Source organism: Rana temporaria, chromosome 6 (genome assembly GCF_905171775.1).
Source record: "Rana temporaria chromosome 6, aRanTem1.1, whole genome shotgun sequence".
Taxonomy (NCBI): domain Eukaryota; kingdom Metazoa; phylum Chordata; class Amphibia; order Anura; family Ranidae; genus Rana; species Rana temporaria.
Window position 1 is genome coordinate 201602850 of NC_053494.1, and position 17667 is coordinate 201620516.

A 17667-nucleotide genomic window follows, 5' to 3' on the forward strand; every position below is an offset into this window, starting at 1 on the left:
TTTCAAACAAAGGACGCATCAGATGGTAGTTCGGTGGTTGAAAATACACTGCTCTCCTTCAGATACAATGGTGACATCAAACCAAAGGGAACCATAGAAGAGTGAAAAGATAGAAAAGAAATCCTCCACCTTCCAAACAAACTGCCTCTTACCGAAAGGGAAGATCCCAACTAGAGATCTTCTGTTGGCGTGTGGCTTTCTACCCAGCCTGGGGGTCTATGCAGCATAGACCCCCAGGGCACGAAGTCAATTGTGACGAAACGGTGTAGGGTAGCGGCGTGCTGACGTCATCACTACATACAGTGTCCCGGAGTGAACGGGCTGTGTTAGCCGGCCGGCTACATATTTTCACATGCAAATTTTTATCTACTTATTGTAAGTGCGATTTTAAACTTTATTTTATATTAAATTGTTTTACTGGATTATGCTTTGTCAGCCTTCTTTTCGTTCCTCACCTTGGCTAATCACAATTGATCATCCGTGAGCGGTGGGAGATCTTTCAGATACCGGATAGCTTGCTGCATAGACCCCCAAGCTGAGTAGAAAGCCACACGCCAACAGAAGATCTCTAGCTGGGATCTTCCCTTTCAGTAAGAGGCAGTTTGGAAGGTGGAGGATTTATTTTCTATCTTTTCACTCTTCTATGGTTCCCTTTGGTTTGATGTCACCATTGTATCTGAAGGAGAGCAGTGTATTTTCAGCCACCGAACTACCATCTGATGCGTCCTTTGTTTGAAAATAAGACATTGATTGTTTTTTTTTGATTGATTGATTCCAATTTCATCAATAGCACAATGTTCACAATCATGTATGCCAGAGATTGGTGTTTACTTTTTTATATTTTTTTATTATTACATTTTTACAATTGCATTATTTTTTTAAATAATTTTATACAATCATTTTTATTATTGTTTTTATTTTATTTTATTTAGGTGCCCCATTGGGGGCTTTGGTTAAATATCAGAGGTCTAAATAGGCCCCTGATGTCTCACTTTTGAGACAAATAAAGGGACTGGGGACAAGGATTACCCAGTCCCTTTCTCTGCAGTCAAGCAGCAGGGGTAATCTGCCCGACACAGGGCGATTAGGGTGTGCCCAGGCACATCTGGCACACCCTGTGCTCAATGCCTATGGTGTTGTGGTTACAGGAAGTGTTAGTGTTGGGATTACAGGTAGGGATCATGCTGGGGTTACAAGAAGGATTTGTGTTGGGGCTACAGGTAGGGTTAGTACTGGGGTAACAGGAAGAGTTAATGTTAGGCTCATAGGTAGAATTAGTGTTAGGATTACAGATAGGCTTAGTGTTGGGGTTACAGGAAGGGATAGTGTTAGCATTGCAGGAAGGGATAGTGTTAGCATTACAGGCAGGGTTAGTGTTAGTATTACAAGTAGGGTTAGTGTTGGGGTAACAAGAAGGGTTAGTGTTAAAGGTACAGGTAGGGTTAGTACGGGGGTACTAGGAAGGGGTACAGGTAGGGTTAGTACGGGGGTACTAGGAACGGTTAGTATTAGGGTTACATGTAGGGTTAGTGTTGGGGTCACAGGTAGGGTTAGTGTGACCCCAACCTTCTGTGTGCTGCTCTCCCCACAGCCCCCCTAATACTCATCTGAGCTCCTACTCGTTCCAGCGATGTTGCACAAGAGCCTTGGCTGTCTCTGGGACTCCCTCTCCTCATTGGCTGAGACAGCAGCAGGCGCCCATTGGCTCCCACTGCTGTCAATCACAGCTAGTGAGCCAATGAGGAGAGAGCTTAGGGGCAGGGTTGCATAGAGCAGCGGCTGGGGAGCAAGCATGCAGCGCTGCCACCAGGGAAAGTGGCTTGCTCTGGGGGGCACTGCTCGAGGAGGAGGAGCCAGGAGCGCCAGCAAGGGACCCGAAGAGAAAAGGATCGGTGCTGCTCTGTGCAAAACCATGGCACAGAGCAGGTAAGTATAACATGTTTGTTATTTAAAAAAAAAAACAAGCTTTATTGTCACTTTAAATAGGATTTTTCAGTCTGTGCTGCTCAGATACAGTTGAATCTCACTTTAAATGAAAAATACGCTTGAGCAAATCCTACAAGATATCAAACCGCATGAAGTTTATCACACACAAGTGTAAACATGCCCTAAAGTAGTTTATGTGCAAAGAAGGCAAAAACACACAAGATAAATCTATACCTATTTCAGAGCTGATAACACATTACAACAATTATCACCTCTTTCCTATTTATAACATAACGCTGAATCCAATTCCCACACGGCACGGCGCCTCCTGGGGGCAGTTATAATAATAGCATTGCAGGTTATTAAGTCACATCAATTAAAGCCTACTTACTGCAAATCCAAAGGATGAAGCGCTGAATCTCATCACCGAGACCGCTGCAGAGAGAAAAATACACGTTAGTGTTATGGTGGGCGAAAAATACATTTTCAACATAAAACAATCTATTGTGCAAAAGTATGAAAGTCCAATGATAATGGCCTTATTCAATAAAGGGTGCTTACAGGGCCGTTTGAAGGAATTTGGGGGCCCCAAGCAAAATGGGGGCCCCCAAGAACCCCCCCCCCCCTGCACGCAAAGCCTACGTTAGCGCTACACTAATTTTTTACACCCATGTTCTTATCCCCCCTCCCTAGTCCCTATGTTTTTCTATTCTCACCTCCCCTTCTTCCCTGTAGGCAGCCGCTGTAGCATGGCGGAGCTCCTCTTCCTCCTGTCAGTCCGGTGTTACATCATTATGGGTTCCCAGTCCCCTATCAGATAATACCCGGGCCGGGTACCGCGCAGTTTCCTGTGTTCCCGGATGGACTGAAAGGAAGTGAGCACTCAGTGTGCACTTCCTGTCAGTCCGGTCAGAAACAGGAAATTGAATCTCCTGTACCACTCGCGATACCCGGCCGGACTGACAGGACTCCAGGAGGAAGGAAGAGGAGCTCGGCCACACTACAGCCTGGGAAGGGGAAGTTGGGGGCCCCAGGCCAGCTCGGGCCCCAAGCAATTGTTTGTTTTGCCTGTCCTGTAGTGACGGACCTGGGTGCTTATGCTGGCCATACACCAGTAGATTTTTGGACGAGAATATTCACAAAACTTCCATTCTGCTCCATTGAATTTTCTCATCACTCTAGCTGAAAATGAATGTCGATTTGACCCCACTAACAATTAGGAAATTCAACAAACACTTTTTTTCAACCAAAAATATTCTGTATATACAATGGCAAGAAAAAGTATGTGAACCCCTTTGGAATGATATGGATTTCTGCACAAATTGGTCATAAAATGTGATCTGACCTTCATCTAAGTCACAACAATAGACAATCACAGTCTGCTTAAAACTAATAACACACAAAGAATTAAATGTTTTTATTGAACACACCATGTAAACATTCACAGTGCAGGTGGAGAAAGTATGTGAACCCCTAGACTCATGACATCTCCAAGAGCTAATTGGAGTGAGGTGTCAGCCAACTGGAGTCCAATCAATGAGATGAGATTGGAGGTGTTGGTTACAGCTGCCCTGCCCTATAAAAAATACACACCAGTTCTGGCTTTGCCTTTCACAAGAAGCATTGCCTGATGTGAATGATGCCTCGCACAAAAGAGCTTTCAGAAGACCTATGAGTAAGAATTGTTGACTTGCATAAAGCTGGAAAGGGTTGTAAAAGTATCTCCAAAAGCCTTGCTGTTCATCAGTGCACGGTAAGACAAATTGTCTATAAAAGGAGAAAGTTCAGCACTGCTGCTACTCTCCCTAGGAGACTTCTTATGACTTTCTTCTTGTCACTCTTCCATAAAGGGCAGATTTGTGGAGAGCACGGCTAATAGTTGTCCTGATTCTCCCACCTGAGCTGTGGATCTCTGCAGCTCCTCCAGAGTTACCATGGGCCTCTTAGCTGCTTCTCTGATGAATACTCTCCTTGCCTGGCCTGTCAGTTTAGGTGGATGGCCATGTCTTGGTAGGTTTGCAGTTGTGGCATACTCTTTCCATCATTTTCAGATGATGGATTGAACAGAGCTCCGTGAGATGTTCAAAGCTTGAGATATTTTTTTATAACCTAACCCTGCTTTAAACTTCTCCACAACTTTATCCCTGACCTGTCTGGTGTGTTCCTTGGCCTTCATGATGCTGTTTGTTCACTAAGGTTCTCTAACAAACCTCTGAGGGCTTCACAGTACGGCTGAATTAATACTTAAATTAAATTACACACAGGTGGACTCACTACTTTTGAAGGCAATTGGTTCCACTAGATTTTAGTTAGAGGTATCAGAGTAAAGGGGGCTGAATACAAATGCACACCATACTTTTCAGATATTTCTTTGTAAAAAAAAAAGAAAAAGAAAAAACAATTATCATGTTCCTTCTACTTCACAATTATGTGCCACATTGTGTTGGTCTATCACACAAAATCCCAATAAAATACATTTACGTTTTTGGTTGTAATATGACAAAATGTGGAAAATTTCAAGGGGTATAAATACTTTGTCAATGCACTGTGCAAGATATCAGCGAAATACAAATTAATAATAAAAAGTTATGTACTGTTCAACCAGCGAAAACATTTATAATTCTGTTCAGCCACTTTTAAGATTCACAAATCCCTGTTAAGCCTGGTACACACGAGCGTAGGACTTTTGTCCGAAGGGCATTGGCCAGGAACTTGTATTGCATACAAGTGGCAATGAATTGTTGGCCGACAAACACAAAACTACGTGTTTTTTCAGCTCTTTTAGCGCCACCCTCTGCCAATGTTGTGTTATGGTTAGCATTGCTTCTGAGCATGCGTGTTTGTACTTTGGATTTTATTTCCGACTGACTTCTGTACACACGATCGGATAATCCGACAACACAAATTTGTTGTCGGAAAATTTTAAAGCATGCTATCCCACATTTGTTGGCAGAAATTCCGACAACAATTGTCCGATGGAGCGTACAAATGGTCAGATTTTCCAACAACAGCCTGTCATCACACAATTCCCGTTGGATAATCCGATCGTGTGTATGAGGCTTTAGACTGGACAGCGAGGCACCTGACCTCACTTCACTTCACTGAAGTTAAAGTAATACAGCGTGGTCAGGGTACTCCCCTAGGGTGACCACATTTCCAAACTGCCATTCAGGGACACCCCCCCCCCCCTTCCTAAAAAAATATAATTTTGTATACTTTTTTTGTGACCCCCATAGATTTCACTGGTTCATCCTGAGACCTGTAGTTCTTCACTGGTTGGGGGGGGGGGGGGGTCATATCTTCAGCTCTGAGGGGTTCATGGTGGGACCTGTAGCCCTTTACTTTTGGGGTCACATTCCCCCCAAAAGTGAAGGACTACAACAACCAGCATGAACCCGCTGAGATCTAAGGGTGTGATCCCATAGATTTCACAGGTTTATGCTGGGACCTGTAGTTCTTCACTATTTGGGGGGCGGGGGGTCTCACATCTTTGGTTCTGGGGGGGGGTCATGCTGGGACCTGTAGTCCTTTACTTTGGGAGGGTGTGACCTCCCCAAAGTTAAGGACTACCAGTCCCAGCATGAACCCCTGATATCTAAAAATGTGACCCCCCCCCAAATTTGAAACTCCCAGCATGAACCCGTGAGATCTAAGGGTGCGATTTCACAGATCTATGCTGGGACCTGTAGTTCTTCACTAGTTTGGGGGGCAGGCCCTTCAGAACCCGACAGGCAAAGCAAGCAATTGCCTGGGGCCCCGAGCTGGCCAGGGGCCCCAGCAGGGAGGGCCCTTGCCGCACCGCTGCGTCCTCCTGCAGTCCGGTCGGCCGTGTACCATAACCGCGCGGTACAGGAGATTCAGGTTCCTGTTCCGGGCCGGACTGACAGGAAGTGCACACACTGACTTCCTTTCAATCCGGCCCCGGGAACAGCAAACTAAATCCCCTGTACCGCGCGGTTATGGTACACGGCCGACCGGACTGCAGGAGGATGCGGCAAGGGCCCTCCCTGCTGGGGCCCCTGTGCGGACACCAACATATGCCGACGTGCGCGTGTGTGCGTGTGAGGCGGAGGATAGAGGTAAGCCTCCAAACCCCCGACCCCCCCCCCCCCCCCCCTTCTCAACTACTTGAAAAGTCACTTTTTTTTTGCTTGGGGCCCCAAAATGTCTTCAAACGGCCCTGTTGGGGGGGGGGGTGGTGTCACATATTAAGCTCTGAGGGGTTCATGCTGTCAGTTTCATTCCGGAAACTGTATTGTCCCAGAGTGAAGGTGCCCGGGACAGATCTGCAGAATGCGGGACTGTCCCGGGAAATCCGGGACACGTGGTCACCCTATACTCCCCCAGTCTGTGATTGGACGTTGATGGAAAAGTAACACCCTGATGAGTCCATCATTCTGTCTTCTCATCATTCCAGCAAGCTCCCTGTCTCAGATTTTATTAGTTTGCATGTCTTTTTTATGTTCACATGACTTTTGTTTTCACGTTCTAAATTATTTTATCAACTGAACACATTTCACTAAACTTTTAACACTCCGCTGACGTCATGAGCAAATTTATTTTTGCACTCTAAAAACGTGTTTGTGAGAAAGTTTGTTTGCTAATTAACATATGCTAAGAGATCACGTGTCCTTTTATTACGCTGCTGAGTCATCAATTATTTTGACGTTAACGTAAGTGTTTAAGTGCGAAACGGAGGCAGCTCAGCTTTTCCTGCTGAAAGCATTTGATTTTTAACTACTGATAAGCCCCCATTCACACCAGTGCAACTTGTCATGTGATTTGACACGTCCAAATTCGCATGACAAGTCGCACCCCATTGCCGGCGGTGGAACCATTCATAACACCACGACTCATGTCGCAGAGATTATAAAAAAGTTTCCTGCACTACTTTTTACCAATGTAATTGCCGCTTGCATAGACTTCTGTTACCGTATATACTCGATTATAAGCCGAGTTTTTCAGCACATTTTTTTTGTGCTGAAAATGCCCCCCTCAGCTTATACTTGAGTCACCTTTTTGCGCCTGATCTCCTGGACTTTGGGGACCTGGTACCTGGTACTGCCAAACTTGGCACACATGTAGCCCCTCTCTTCCTCTATAAGTGTTTAAAGTTTGTTGTCCGGGGGACCTATGGCCGGGGAGCACTGATTTTTCAAAGCTGGGCACCCCTTCCATAGACTCCCATGTTAAAACAGTAATTTCTCTGGTGACTTTGGGGACCCGGTACCGGCCGGTTGTAGGTCTTCTGGACCCGGAACTTGGCACACATGTAGCCCCATTTCTCATTTACAAGTGTGAAAAGTTTGTTGTCTAGGGGACCTACGGCTGGGGAGCACCGATTTTTCAAATCCGGGCACCCCTTCTATAGACTCCCATGTTAAACGTCAGTCTAGGCATGGACACAGTTAGGCATGGGCACAGTGAGGCATGGGCACAGTGAGGCATGGACACAGTGAGGCATGGACACAGTGAGGCATGGACACAGTGAGGCATGGATGGACATTTTATGGTTACTAAACCGATCACATTGCTATACTCTTTTTATATGGACTGTAAACTGAAGGACCTATGAATAAATGATTGTGGAACGAATTGTTTGAGTTTCCATTATTTCTTATGGGGAAATTTGCTTTGATATACAAGTGCTTTGGATTACAAGCATGTTTCTGGAGTGAATTATGCTCGCAATCCAAGGTTTTACTGTATACCGGAACACGAGTGACATTCATATTGGTGTGCACCAAACCCTTCTTGGCTCAGGTGCACAATACCAGAAGAAGAACCTGGTTTTGTTTGAACGACAAAAAAAAAAGTGTGTGCTAATAATATCAGGAAGAGCGATCTTGCTGAGCGTCTCTCTTGGGAGAAATGCGTTCTTATAAACCTTTTCTCTACCTTCAAGACAGTGTGGGCTGCAAAGTTCCTAATTGCAGAAGTTCTTTGATGTTCCTGAGCTGAACCCCCGCGGCAGCTGATAATTGTGGCCGTCGGAGACAGAACACCTCGCTGCGATGGGATAAGCAGTGCCAACCTGCGGAGAGAGTGACAGCGAAGGTGCCAGGATGTGGGTAACCTTTCCTGTGGTTAGGGCGAGGGAAAGAAAGAGCGGCAGATATCATTATTTTATACAAAGCCGCTAGTGAGCTTTGCAAACCGCAGCTCCGAGCCCCGGCCAGCGATTGTGATGATGAATGGCCAGCAGCAGTCGATGACATGTCAGTCTATAGAAAAGGGGCTTTCAAGACATTCATAGATAAATATGAATATATTTCAGAGGCTTACAAGGATGGAAGATAATTGAACTAATTGTAGTGTTGCTGGGGTGAGCTTTCCCGACCCACAGCGTAATCTCATCATAATCTAGTAGCCAGTATAAATTATGTATGTGCCTATTAATGCAGATGTAAACCCTAACGCAATGACATTTCGTTTTCTTAACCCCTTTGCGCCTGAAGGTAAAACAAATCTAAATTCCTAAGCACAATTTAAAACTTTTGACACGTACATTTTTCAGGACGAATTGGTCTTTCATTGGTACTGGCTATCTCCTAAAACAAATATTATGAAAAGGAAAACTGGCCCAAAAGAAAAAAAGATTATAAAAGAAAAAAAATGTAACCATATATTCCTAGGTACTCCCATAACCTTCCACCAAAGAACAACCCAAAATAAATTTTGCTCCTGACAATCTCAGAGATATGTCTAGGTTCATGCAATGTGCTCAGTTTTGTGATACACATTTTACTTTTGGCTGGTTGAGCTTCCAAATGACAAGAGTTCTACACTTTCTTCCATTGACTGTCCTGTATAATTTTTTTTTTGAAAAACAAAAATAATTTTTGGAAAAAAAAATTTGGGGGGGAAAAATTTGAATTGTTGGGAAAATATAATAATTTGGGGGGGGGGGGGGGGGGGGGGAATAATTTTTGAAAAAAAAAATAATTTTTGAAAAAAATAATAATTTTTGAAAAAAAAATAATTTTTGAACACACTAGTTCAGGGGAATCATTGATTTCTCGAGCGCTGTTAATGTTTTATTATTATTCATTTTAATGAGACATATTTCGCTTTATTCGTCCAGTTAGCTTTAGCAATTCAGCTATTCAGCATTCCCACGCATTTTCTGCAGGAAATGCATCTTCTAGTTATAACTACTTTGTTTAATTCCTGGGTACTGAAATAGTCCTCAACACCATTGGCATCATAGGGCAACATTTTGGAGTAGCCTTTGACAATTCTTCCCCTTTCCCTCACTACCTAAAGATGTCAATCGCATGCCAAATTGGCGGCAACTGCCGGCAATGGCAACGTCCAAATCGGTCAGGCGCCGCACCGATCCCCAAAAGTCGTTTCTGTACTACTTTTTGCGATTTCGGGGTGCGATTTCCATTGACATCTGTGCAGAAACCGGCACGGATGTTTTCCGGGACTGACATTCATTCCCGCAGTCAGTGTGAACCTGGGCTAGACACACTGACACTGATACTAATTAAAAAAAAATCCTAAACAAAAAGTATGGACCCTGACCTTTGACCTAAACACTAACCCTGGCACTGACCTAGATCAACCCTTGATCAAGATATATTTATAGAGTCTCTGCTAAAAAAAAAACATATATAATGTTTGGGGGTCCTGAGTAATTTTCTAGAAAAATAAAAAAATGATTTTTAAAGCTGACCTCCAGGCAGATATAAAGGATACAATTATTGACGCTCTATATTCATTAATATATCTTTAAAGTGGTAGTAAAGCATAGGAGTGACGTCAGCACGTCTCGGCCAATCAAATGGCGGCTGCCCGTGAACCCAGAAGAAAGACCGGGTGAAGACGAAACCCTGTCAGTGGTGACAGCGTGTCACTGGGGGGCTTCATTTTCAGGCAAGTCTTTTATAATGTGCTAGTATGAGATGCATACTAGCACATTATGACGTTAATTTGCAGGAAGAAGATTTTGGGCTAGATTCAAAAAGACTTACGACAGGCGTATCAGTAGATACGACAGGCGTATCAGTAGATACGCCATCGTAAGTCCGAATCCGCGCCGTCTTATCTTTAAGCGTATTCTCAAATTGAGATACGCTTAAATGTTGCTAAGATACGACCGGCGTAAGTCTCATACGCCTTTGTATCTTAGGGTGCATATTTACGCTGGCCGCTAGGTGGTGCTTCCGTTGATTTCAGCGTAGAATATGCAAATGAGCTAGATACGCCGATTCAGAAACGTACGCATGCCGGGCGGATTTTTTTACGTCGTTTACGTAAGGCTTTTTCCGGCGTAAAATTACCCCTGCTATATGAGGCATAGCCAATGTTAAGTATGGACGTCGGGACAGCGTCGAATTTTCTGTTCTTTGCGTAAATCGTACGTGAATAGGGCTGTGCGTAAGTTACGTTCACGTCGTAGGCAGTGTTCGACATATCTTAGGCATTCTATCCGACGCATGCGCACTGGGATACGTCCACGGACGGCGCCGTTCGTTCAAAACGTCATTTACGTGGGGTCATGCTTTATTTACATAAAACACGCCCACCTCTTCACAATTTGAATTAGGCGCGCTTACCCCGGCACATTTACGCTACGCCGCTGTAACTTCGGGCGCAAATTCTTTCAGAATACGGGACTCGCCTCTCAAAGTTACGGCGGCGTAGCGTGTATGAGATACGCTACGCCCGCCTAAAGATAGGCGATTCTTACTGAATCTAGCCCTTTCTTTTTTTTTTTTTTTACTATACTACCGCTTTAAATTTAGTTTTTAAAAACAAGCAGTGAAAGCAGCTGACCTCAAATCAGCCTCTTGTATTACCTGTACAGCAGGGCTGGAGTGTGAGAGGAATAAGCAGCACAAGGAGCCAATCAGTTCTCGTGCTGACAAAAAAGCATGCTGATAGGAGGAGAAAGCAGATGGATCTCATTATTGCTGTAGCTTATTTAAATGCATATGAAAGCAGGACAAAGGTGTAAACTACATTCATTGAAATGCATTAATTTTTCTTGCACTTGTACTGCGTTCATACTCTGTTTTTAAAACACACCCGGCTGCGTCTGCCATTAATGAGCCCTAATTGCAGGCTTCACATAAGCTTTAAACATCGCTTTTCTCTGTAAATCATCAGAGTAGCGAGTATTACCGTCTGCAGATGATTTTATTATCAATCGGGGAATTGGAGAAAAGAAGTTTAAAGAACAAATCCGTCATTTGTGGCATTTTGGTTGTAACAAATTTGTGATAATGACAGCACAGCAGACAGTGATCTGTATTCAGTAACAACAAATGTGCAATTATGTAGCGGCAGAGGAAGACGGAGCGAGTCGGCTTGGGGGATCGGCAGCAAACGCTCCGGTCCCAGGAGGGGATACAAATTTTTTATTTATTTTTTTAAAGCGACTCTTTTTGTAAATGGCTAAAGCCAATGGAAGCTGGAACAATTGTAGGCCAGGCCACCCAAATCCACAACTTTGTTTTGTAAAAGGAACATTGCATGACTCCGAATAGACACGTGTAGAATGAAAAAAAATTGTTTTGATTTGTTTATTTACATAAATTTGTTTAGTTAAATTTGTTCAATACATTTAATTTGTTTTTCGGAATTAGTTTTGTTTATTCAAATTCTATTAAAAATGTTCGAATTCTGTTGAATTTAACCACTTAAGGACCGGACCAATATGCTGCTAAATGACCCAAGGGGTTTTTACAATTCGGCACTGGGTCGCTTTAACTGACAATTGCGCGGTCGTGCGACGTGGCTCCCAAACAAAATTGGCGTCCTTTTTTCCCCACAAATAGAGCTTTCTTTTGGTGGTATTTGATCACCTCTGCGGTTTTTATTTTTTGCGCTATAAACAAAAATAGAGCGACAATTTTGAAAAGAAAAAAGCAATATCTTTTACTTTTTGCTATAATAAATATCCCCAAATATATATAAAAAAAGGTTTCCTCAGTTTAGGCCGATATGTATTCTTCTACATATTTTTGGTAAAAAAAAAACGCAATAAGCGTTTATTGACTGGTTTGCGCAAAAGTTATAGCGTCTACAAAATAGGGGGTCGTTTTATGGCATTTTTATCACAATTTTTTTTTTTTTACTAGTAATGGCAGCGATCAGCGATTTTTATTGTGACTGTGACATTATGGCGGACGCATTGGGCACTTTTGGCGCCATTTTGGGACCATTGTCATTTATACAGCGATCCGTGCTATAAAAATACACTGATTACTGTGTAAATGACGCTGACAGTGAAGGGATTAACCACTAGTGGGCTAGGAAGGGGTTAAGTGTGTCCTAGGGAGTGATTCTAACTGTGTGGTGGATTGGTTAGCAGTGACATGACACTGATCACTGCTACCCCGGTAAGAGGGAGCAGCGATCAGTGTCCTGTCACTAGGCAGAATGGGGAGATGCTGTGTTTACATTGCATCCTAAGGGGCCCTGGGAAGAGGAAGCAGGAAGAGGTCCGTCCAGTGGTGGTAGCACCCCCCTGCTCAACAACTACGATCGCCACCCCCCCACTAACCTCCCTGCTCAAAAACTATGACACCCCCCCCCCCAGCTCAACAACTTCGATCTCGGTCGGGCGCGCCCCCGCTCAACAACTTAGATCATTCCCCCTCCGCTCAACAACTTCGATCCCCATGCTTCTCGGATCCAGGGGGGCCCCTTCAATCAACACTCAAGCCCAGGGGCCCCCACCACCCTAAGTCCTGCCCTGGCACGCGCAGCCGTGCAATTCTGCCGACGTACATCTGCAGGAGGCGGTCGGCAAGCGGTTAATGGCTGTGTGTTGAGTTATTTTGAGGGGACAGCAAATTTACACCGTTATACAAGCTGTACACTCACTACACAACATTGTAGCAAAGAGTCATTTCTTCAGTGTTGTCACATGAAAAGATAGAATAAAATATTTACAAAAATGTGAGGGGTGTACTCACTTTTGTGAGATACTATTAGCCGGATTCAGGTAGAGCGGCATATGTTTAAGACGGCTTAGCGCATCTCATATGCGCTACGCCGACGTAACATAGAGAGGCAAGTACAGTATTCACAAAGCACTTGCTCCCTAAGTTACGGCAGCGTAGCCTAAATAGGCCGGCGTAAGCCCGCGTAATTCAAAGTAGGCTGGTAGTGGGCGTGTTGTATTGTAATGAATCGTGACCCCATGTGAATGCATGACCGAACGAACGGCGCATGCGCGCACATGCTCAGAATCACATCGCAAATACTCCCTACGATACGACGTCACAATGCCTACGACGTGAAACCTCACTTACGCCCAGCCCCATTCACGTACGACTTACGTAAACGGCGTAAAATCCGACGGCACTTCCGACGTCCATACCCTAAACGACTTAGACCAGCTTTTTGGTGGTTTAACTTTACGCCGGAAAAACGCCTTACGTAAACGACGTAGATTACAGCGCCGGGCGCAAGTACGTTCGTGAATCGGCGTATCTAGCTCATTTACATATTCAACGCGTAAATCAACGGAAGCGCCCCTTGCGGCCAGAGTAAATATACACATAAGATACGACGGCGTAGGAGACTTACGTTGGTCGTATCTTGGCCAAATTTAAGCGTATCTGGTTTCCAGAATACGCTTAGGCCTTGTACTCACGAGCAGACATGTCCGATGAAACCGGTCCGCGGACCGTTTTCATCGGACATGTCTGCCCGGGGACTTCTGTTCGATGGCTGTACACACCATCGAACAGAAGTCCGCGCGTAAACAATACGCGGGGCGTGTCCGCGGTGTCGCCGCGTCGATGACGCGGTGTCGCCGCGTCAATGACGCGGCGACGTGGGCGGGCCTGCCTCTTAAATGCTTAAAAGTAATTCGACGCATGCGAGGGATGGCGGGCGGCCAGACATGTACAGACGACCATGTCGGGGGGACAGGTTTCCAGCGGACTGTTTTAAAGCAAGTCCAGGAAACAGTTGTCCGCTGGAAACCTGTCCGATCCGCCCGAAAATGGTCCGCTCGGGCCTACACACGGCCAAACATGTCTGCTGAAACTGGTCCGCGGACCAGTTTCAGCAGACATGTTTGGTCGTGTGTACGGGGGCCTAAAAGATACGACAGCGCGCATTCGGACTTACGACGGCGTATCTACTGATACGCCGTCGTAAGTCTTTCTGAATCCGGCTATATATATATATATATATATATATATATATATATATATATATATATATATATACATACACACCCAGACTTGTACTGTATATTACATTAGAATGTTGCAGCCAACATCAGGGTACAGAGTATGACCTTTAGCGGTGAGATGATAAATGCTGGAGCTCGGGAGAGTATTTGCCATTCCTCACCTGTCAGCAGAAAACCTCCCTCTCCCGGTAATATCTCTGTATAAATGTCAGTGACAGAGCTATGACAAGTATCGGGGGAATGTCACAGATTACAGATAGGGCCCCCTCTCTGGAGGGATAATATGTGACAGACAGAGCTGTCTGATGGACAGCTCTGGAGCTAAAACACAATCCGGGGAGCCAGATTTCAGACATTTATCTGTATGAATTACTAGACTTTCTGCAAAGCTTAAAGTGGAGGTCCACCCTAAAAAAAAATAAAAAAATTGCCAAAAAGGCTAAAAAATAATCAAAACATTTTTTTTATACTTACCAAAAAAGGCTGTTACTAGGCAGATCGTCCTAACCTGCCTCTTCCTTGGCCGTGGTGAGGTTCTGTGTTCTCCTACTTGCGTTGCCTCCTGGAAAATGGAGGCGCGCTGCCTTCTGGGACACACAGGATGGTGTGCCCATTCACAAAGCATAATGCATTAAGGTAAAAAAAAACTTAAAGGAGTTGTAAATGATTTTTTTTTTTCACCTTAAAGAGGAGTTCCACCCAAATTTGGAACTTCCGCTTATCCCACTCCTCACCCCCTTACATGCCACATTTGGCATGTAATTTTTTTGGGGGGGGAGTGGGGGCTTCAGGAAGAGTGGGACTTCCTGTCCCACTTCCTCCTTCCTGTAAGCGATTAAGCTTAAAGGGGTGGTTCCCCCTAAAACACATTTCTAACAATACATTCGTAAGACCCGTTACACTGCGGGTAGACTGGCTTTTTTTTTTTTTTTTTTAGTACATACCTCGATCTCTGCATTTCGTCCCTTGTCAGTGGGCGTTCCTAGTTGATTGACGTTCCTCGGACGGGCGCATACGTGACGTCACGACTTTCCGAAAGAAGCCGAACGTCGCTGCGCAGGCGCCGTATAGAGCCGACTCTATACGGCGCCTGCGCAATGACGTTCGGCTTCTGTCGGAAAGTCGTGACGCGCAGTATGCGCCCGTCAAAGAAACGTCAATCAACTAGGAACGCCCACCGCCAAGGGACGAAACGGCGAGATCTCAGTATGTACGAAAAAACAAAAACAAAAGCCAGCCTACCCGCAGTGTAACGGGTCTTACGAATCTATTGTTAGAAATTTGTTTTAGGGGGAACCACCGCTTTAATCGCCTACAGGAAGGGGCTGCTATAGGCGATCGCCTAGGACACGTCACAGGTCCTAGGTGATCTCCTGACCAATTACACGGCGCAGCGCCGGGCCGCGCGAGCATGCGCAGTGCCGCTCGCGCAAGCACCGTGGGTGCCCGGCCGTGAAGCCGACAGGGCCAGATTAAGAACATCATGGGCCTGGTGCTGAGGATTTTGGTGGGGCCTTTTAGGCTGCATTTACACCTCCGCGACAAGTAACGCCGCGTACGCGGTGTATTTTGCCGCGAATAGTGTAATTTTTTTTTACAAATCCTTCCTATTGCTTTGTATGGCCGAACGCCAATGCCGCCTGAAAAAACGGCGTCTATGAGATGTGAACCATCTCATAGACAGCAATGGGAATTCTCCCCTCCAGCGGCACGAGCGGCCGGCGTCGGGCGTTTTGTCGCGGAGGTGTGAATGGGGTGTAATAAATAATAAATAAATGCGTGGGAATGACATGAACGCAGCCCAGCCAAGGCAAGTGACCAAAGGCACAGAACCCAGAAGGAAGACCGGGTGAAGATGGAAGTGCCCGGGCCCCGCCTGATTCATCGCAGCACTGGAGGGCTCAGTCTGAAAATGTAAGTGTACACTAATGTGCTAATATGCTGTGCATACTTGTACATTGTGGCATAACCTACCCCAGGGCCTCTAAAAAGTAGTAATGTCAGGAAAGTTTACTACCGCTTTATTATCACAGGATCCCAGAAGCCTCTCATGGGGCCCCCTACTGACCCGGTGGACGGTGGCCCTTGGGCAGTGCCTAAGTGCACAGTTGCCAACATTTAAAAAATATTTTCAGGGCCACTTTTTTATATAAGTGCTATATTTAGAGTAGCTGAGATCCCCGATGTTCCTCTATACATCATAGTAGTAATCACAAAATTAAATGAGTACTAATAATGGGGCAGAACAAATATGAGAACTGAAATTTCCTTTAGTTGAACTAACAAAAGTGTGTCCATTCTAGACCTGGTAACATTGAGGATATTCAGTATAATTTTAAAGAACTGTTTTTGTGGGTAAGCGACATAGGGGAGGAGTATGGACGGTATAGAAGTGGGAAGTATGTGCAGGTGAGGGAGAGGAATGTGGAGGGTCTAAGGCCCCGTACACACGAGAGGATTTATCCGCAGATACGGTCCAGCGGACCGTTTCCACGGATAAATCCTCTCAAAGATTTCCGCTGATTTCGATGGGATGGAGTGTACACACCATCGCATTGAAATCCGCGCGGAAATCCTCTGCCGATGACGTGTCGCGCCGTCGCCGCGATTATGACGCGGCGACGGGCGCGACGCTGTCATATAAGGAATTCCACGCATGCGTCAAATCATTACGACGCGTGCGGGGAATCCCTTTGGACGGATGGATCCGGTAAGTCTGTACAGACGAGCGGATCCATCCGTTGGGATGGATTCCAGCAGGTGGATTTGTTGTGCAGCACAGCAAATATCCGATCTGCTGGAATCCATCCCAGAGGAGATTTCTCCGCGGAAACAGATCCGCTGGCGTGTACACACCATAGGATCTATCCGCAGAAACCCATTTGCTGGGATTTATCTGCGGATGGATTCTATCGTGTGTACGGGGCCTAACAGTGGGCACTATGTACAGGAGAGGAGTACAAAGGGTACAGAAAAAAGCACTATGTACAGGAGAGGAGTGTGAAGGGTATGACAATGGGCAGTATGTACAGGAAGAGTGAGGGTATATGACAGAGGGTAGTACGTACCAGAGAGAAGTGTGGAGGGTATGATGGGGCAGTATGTACAGGAGAGGTGTGTGGAGGGTATGACAGTGGGCAGTATGTACAGGAGAGGAATGTAGACGGTATGATAGTGGGCTCTATGTATAGGAGAGGAGTGTGGAGGGTATGACAGTGAACACTATGTATAGGAGAGGAGTGTGGAGGGTATGACAGTGAGCAGTATGTACAGGAGAGGAGTGTGGAGGGTGCGACAGTGGGCACTAAGTACAGGAGAGAAGTGTATGACAGCAGGCACTATGTACAGGAGAGGAGTGTGAAGGGTATGACAGTGGGCGCTATGTATAGGAGAGGAGTGTGGAGGGTATGACAGTGGGCACTATGTACAGGAGAGGAGTGTGGAGAGTATGACAGTGAGCACTATGTTCAGGAGTGGAAGGATATTTAGGGACTGAGTAGTGGTTAAGCGGGTCATACATGGATTGAAATTACGCCAATTATGCAGAGACCAGCCATAGTCTATCTATGCTGGTTTTA

General features: G+C 45.4%; 1 protein-coding gene across 1 annotated transcript in view; it reads right to left on the bottom strand.

The window, feature by feature from the left end:
- The window catches only part of TMEM163 (transmembrane protein 163), a 180967-nt gene that overhangs the window by 86979 nt on the left and 76321 nt on the right, over window positions 1–17667 (bottom strand). The window contains exon 3 of the mRNA XM_040358089.1: window positions 2318–2361. Coding sequence (XP_040214023.1) covers window positions 2318–2361 — 44 coding nt within the window. The remainder of the gene's footprint in view (window positions 1–2317; window positions 2362–17667) is intronic.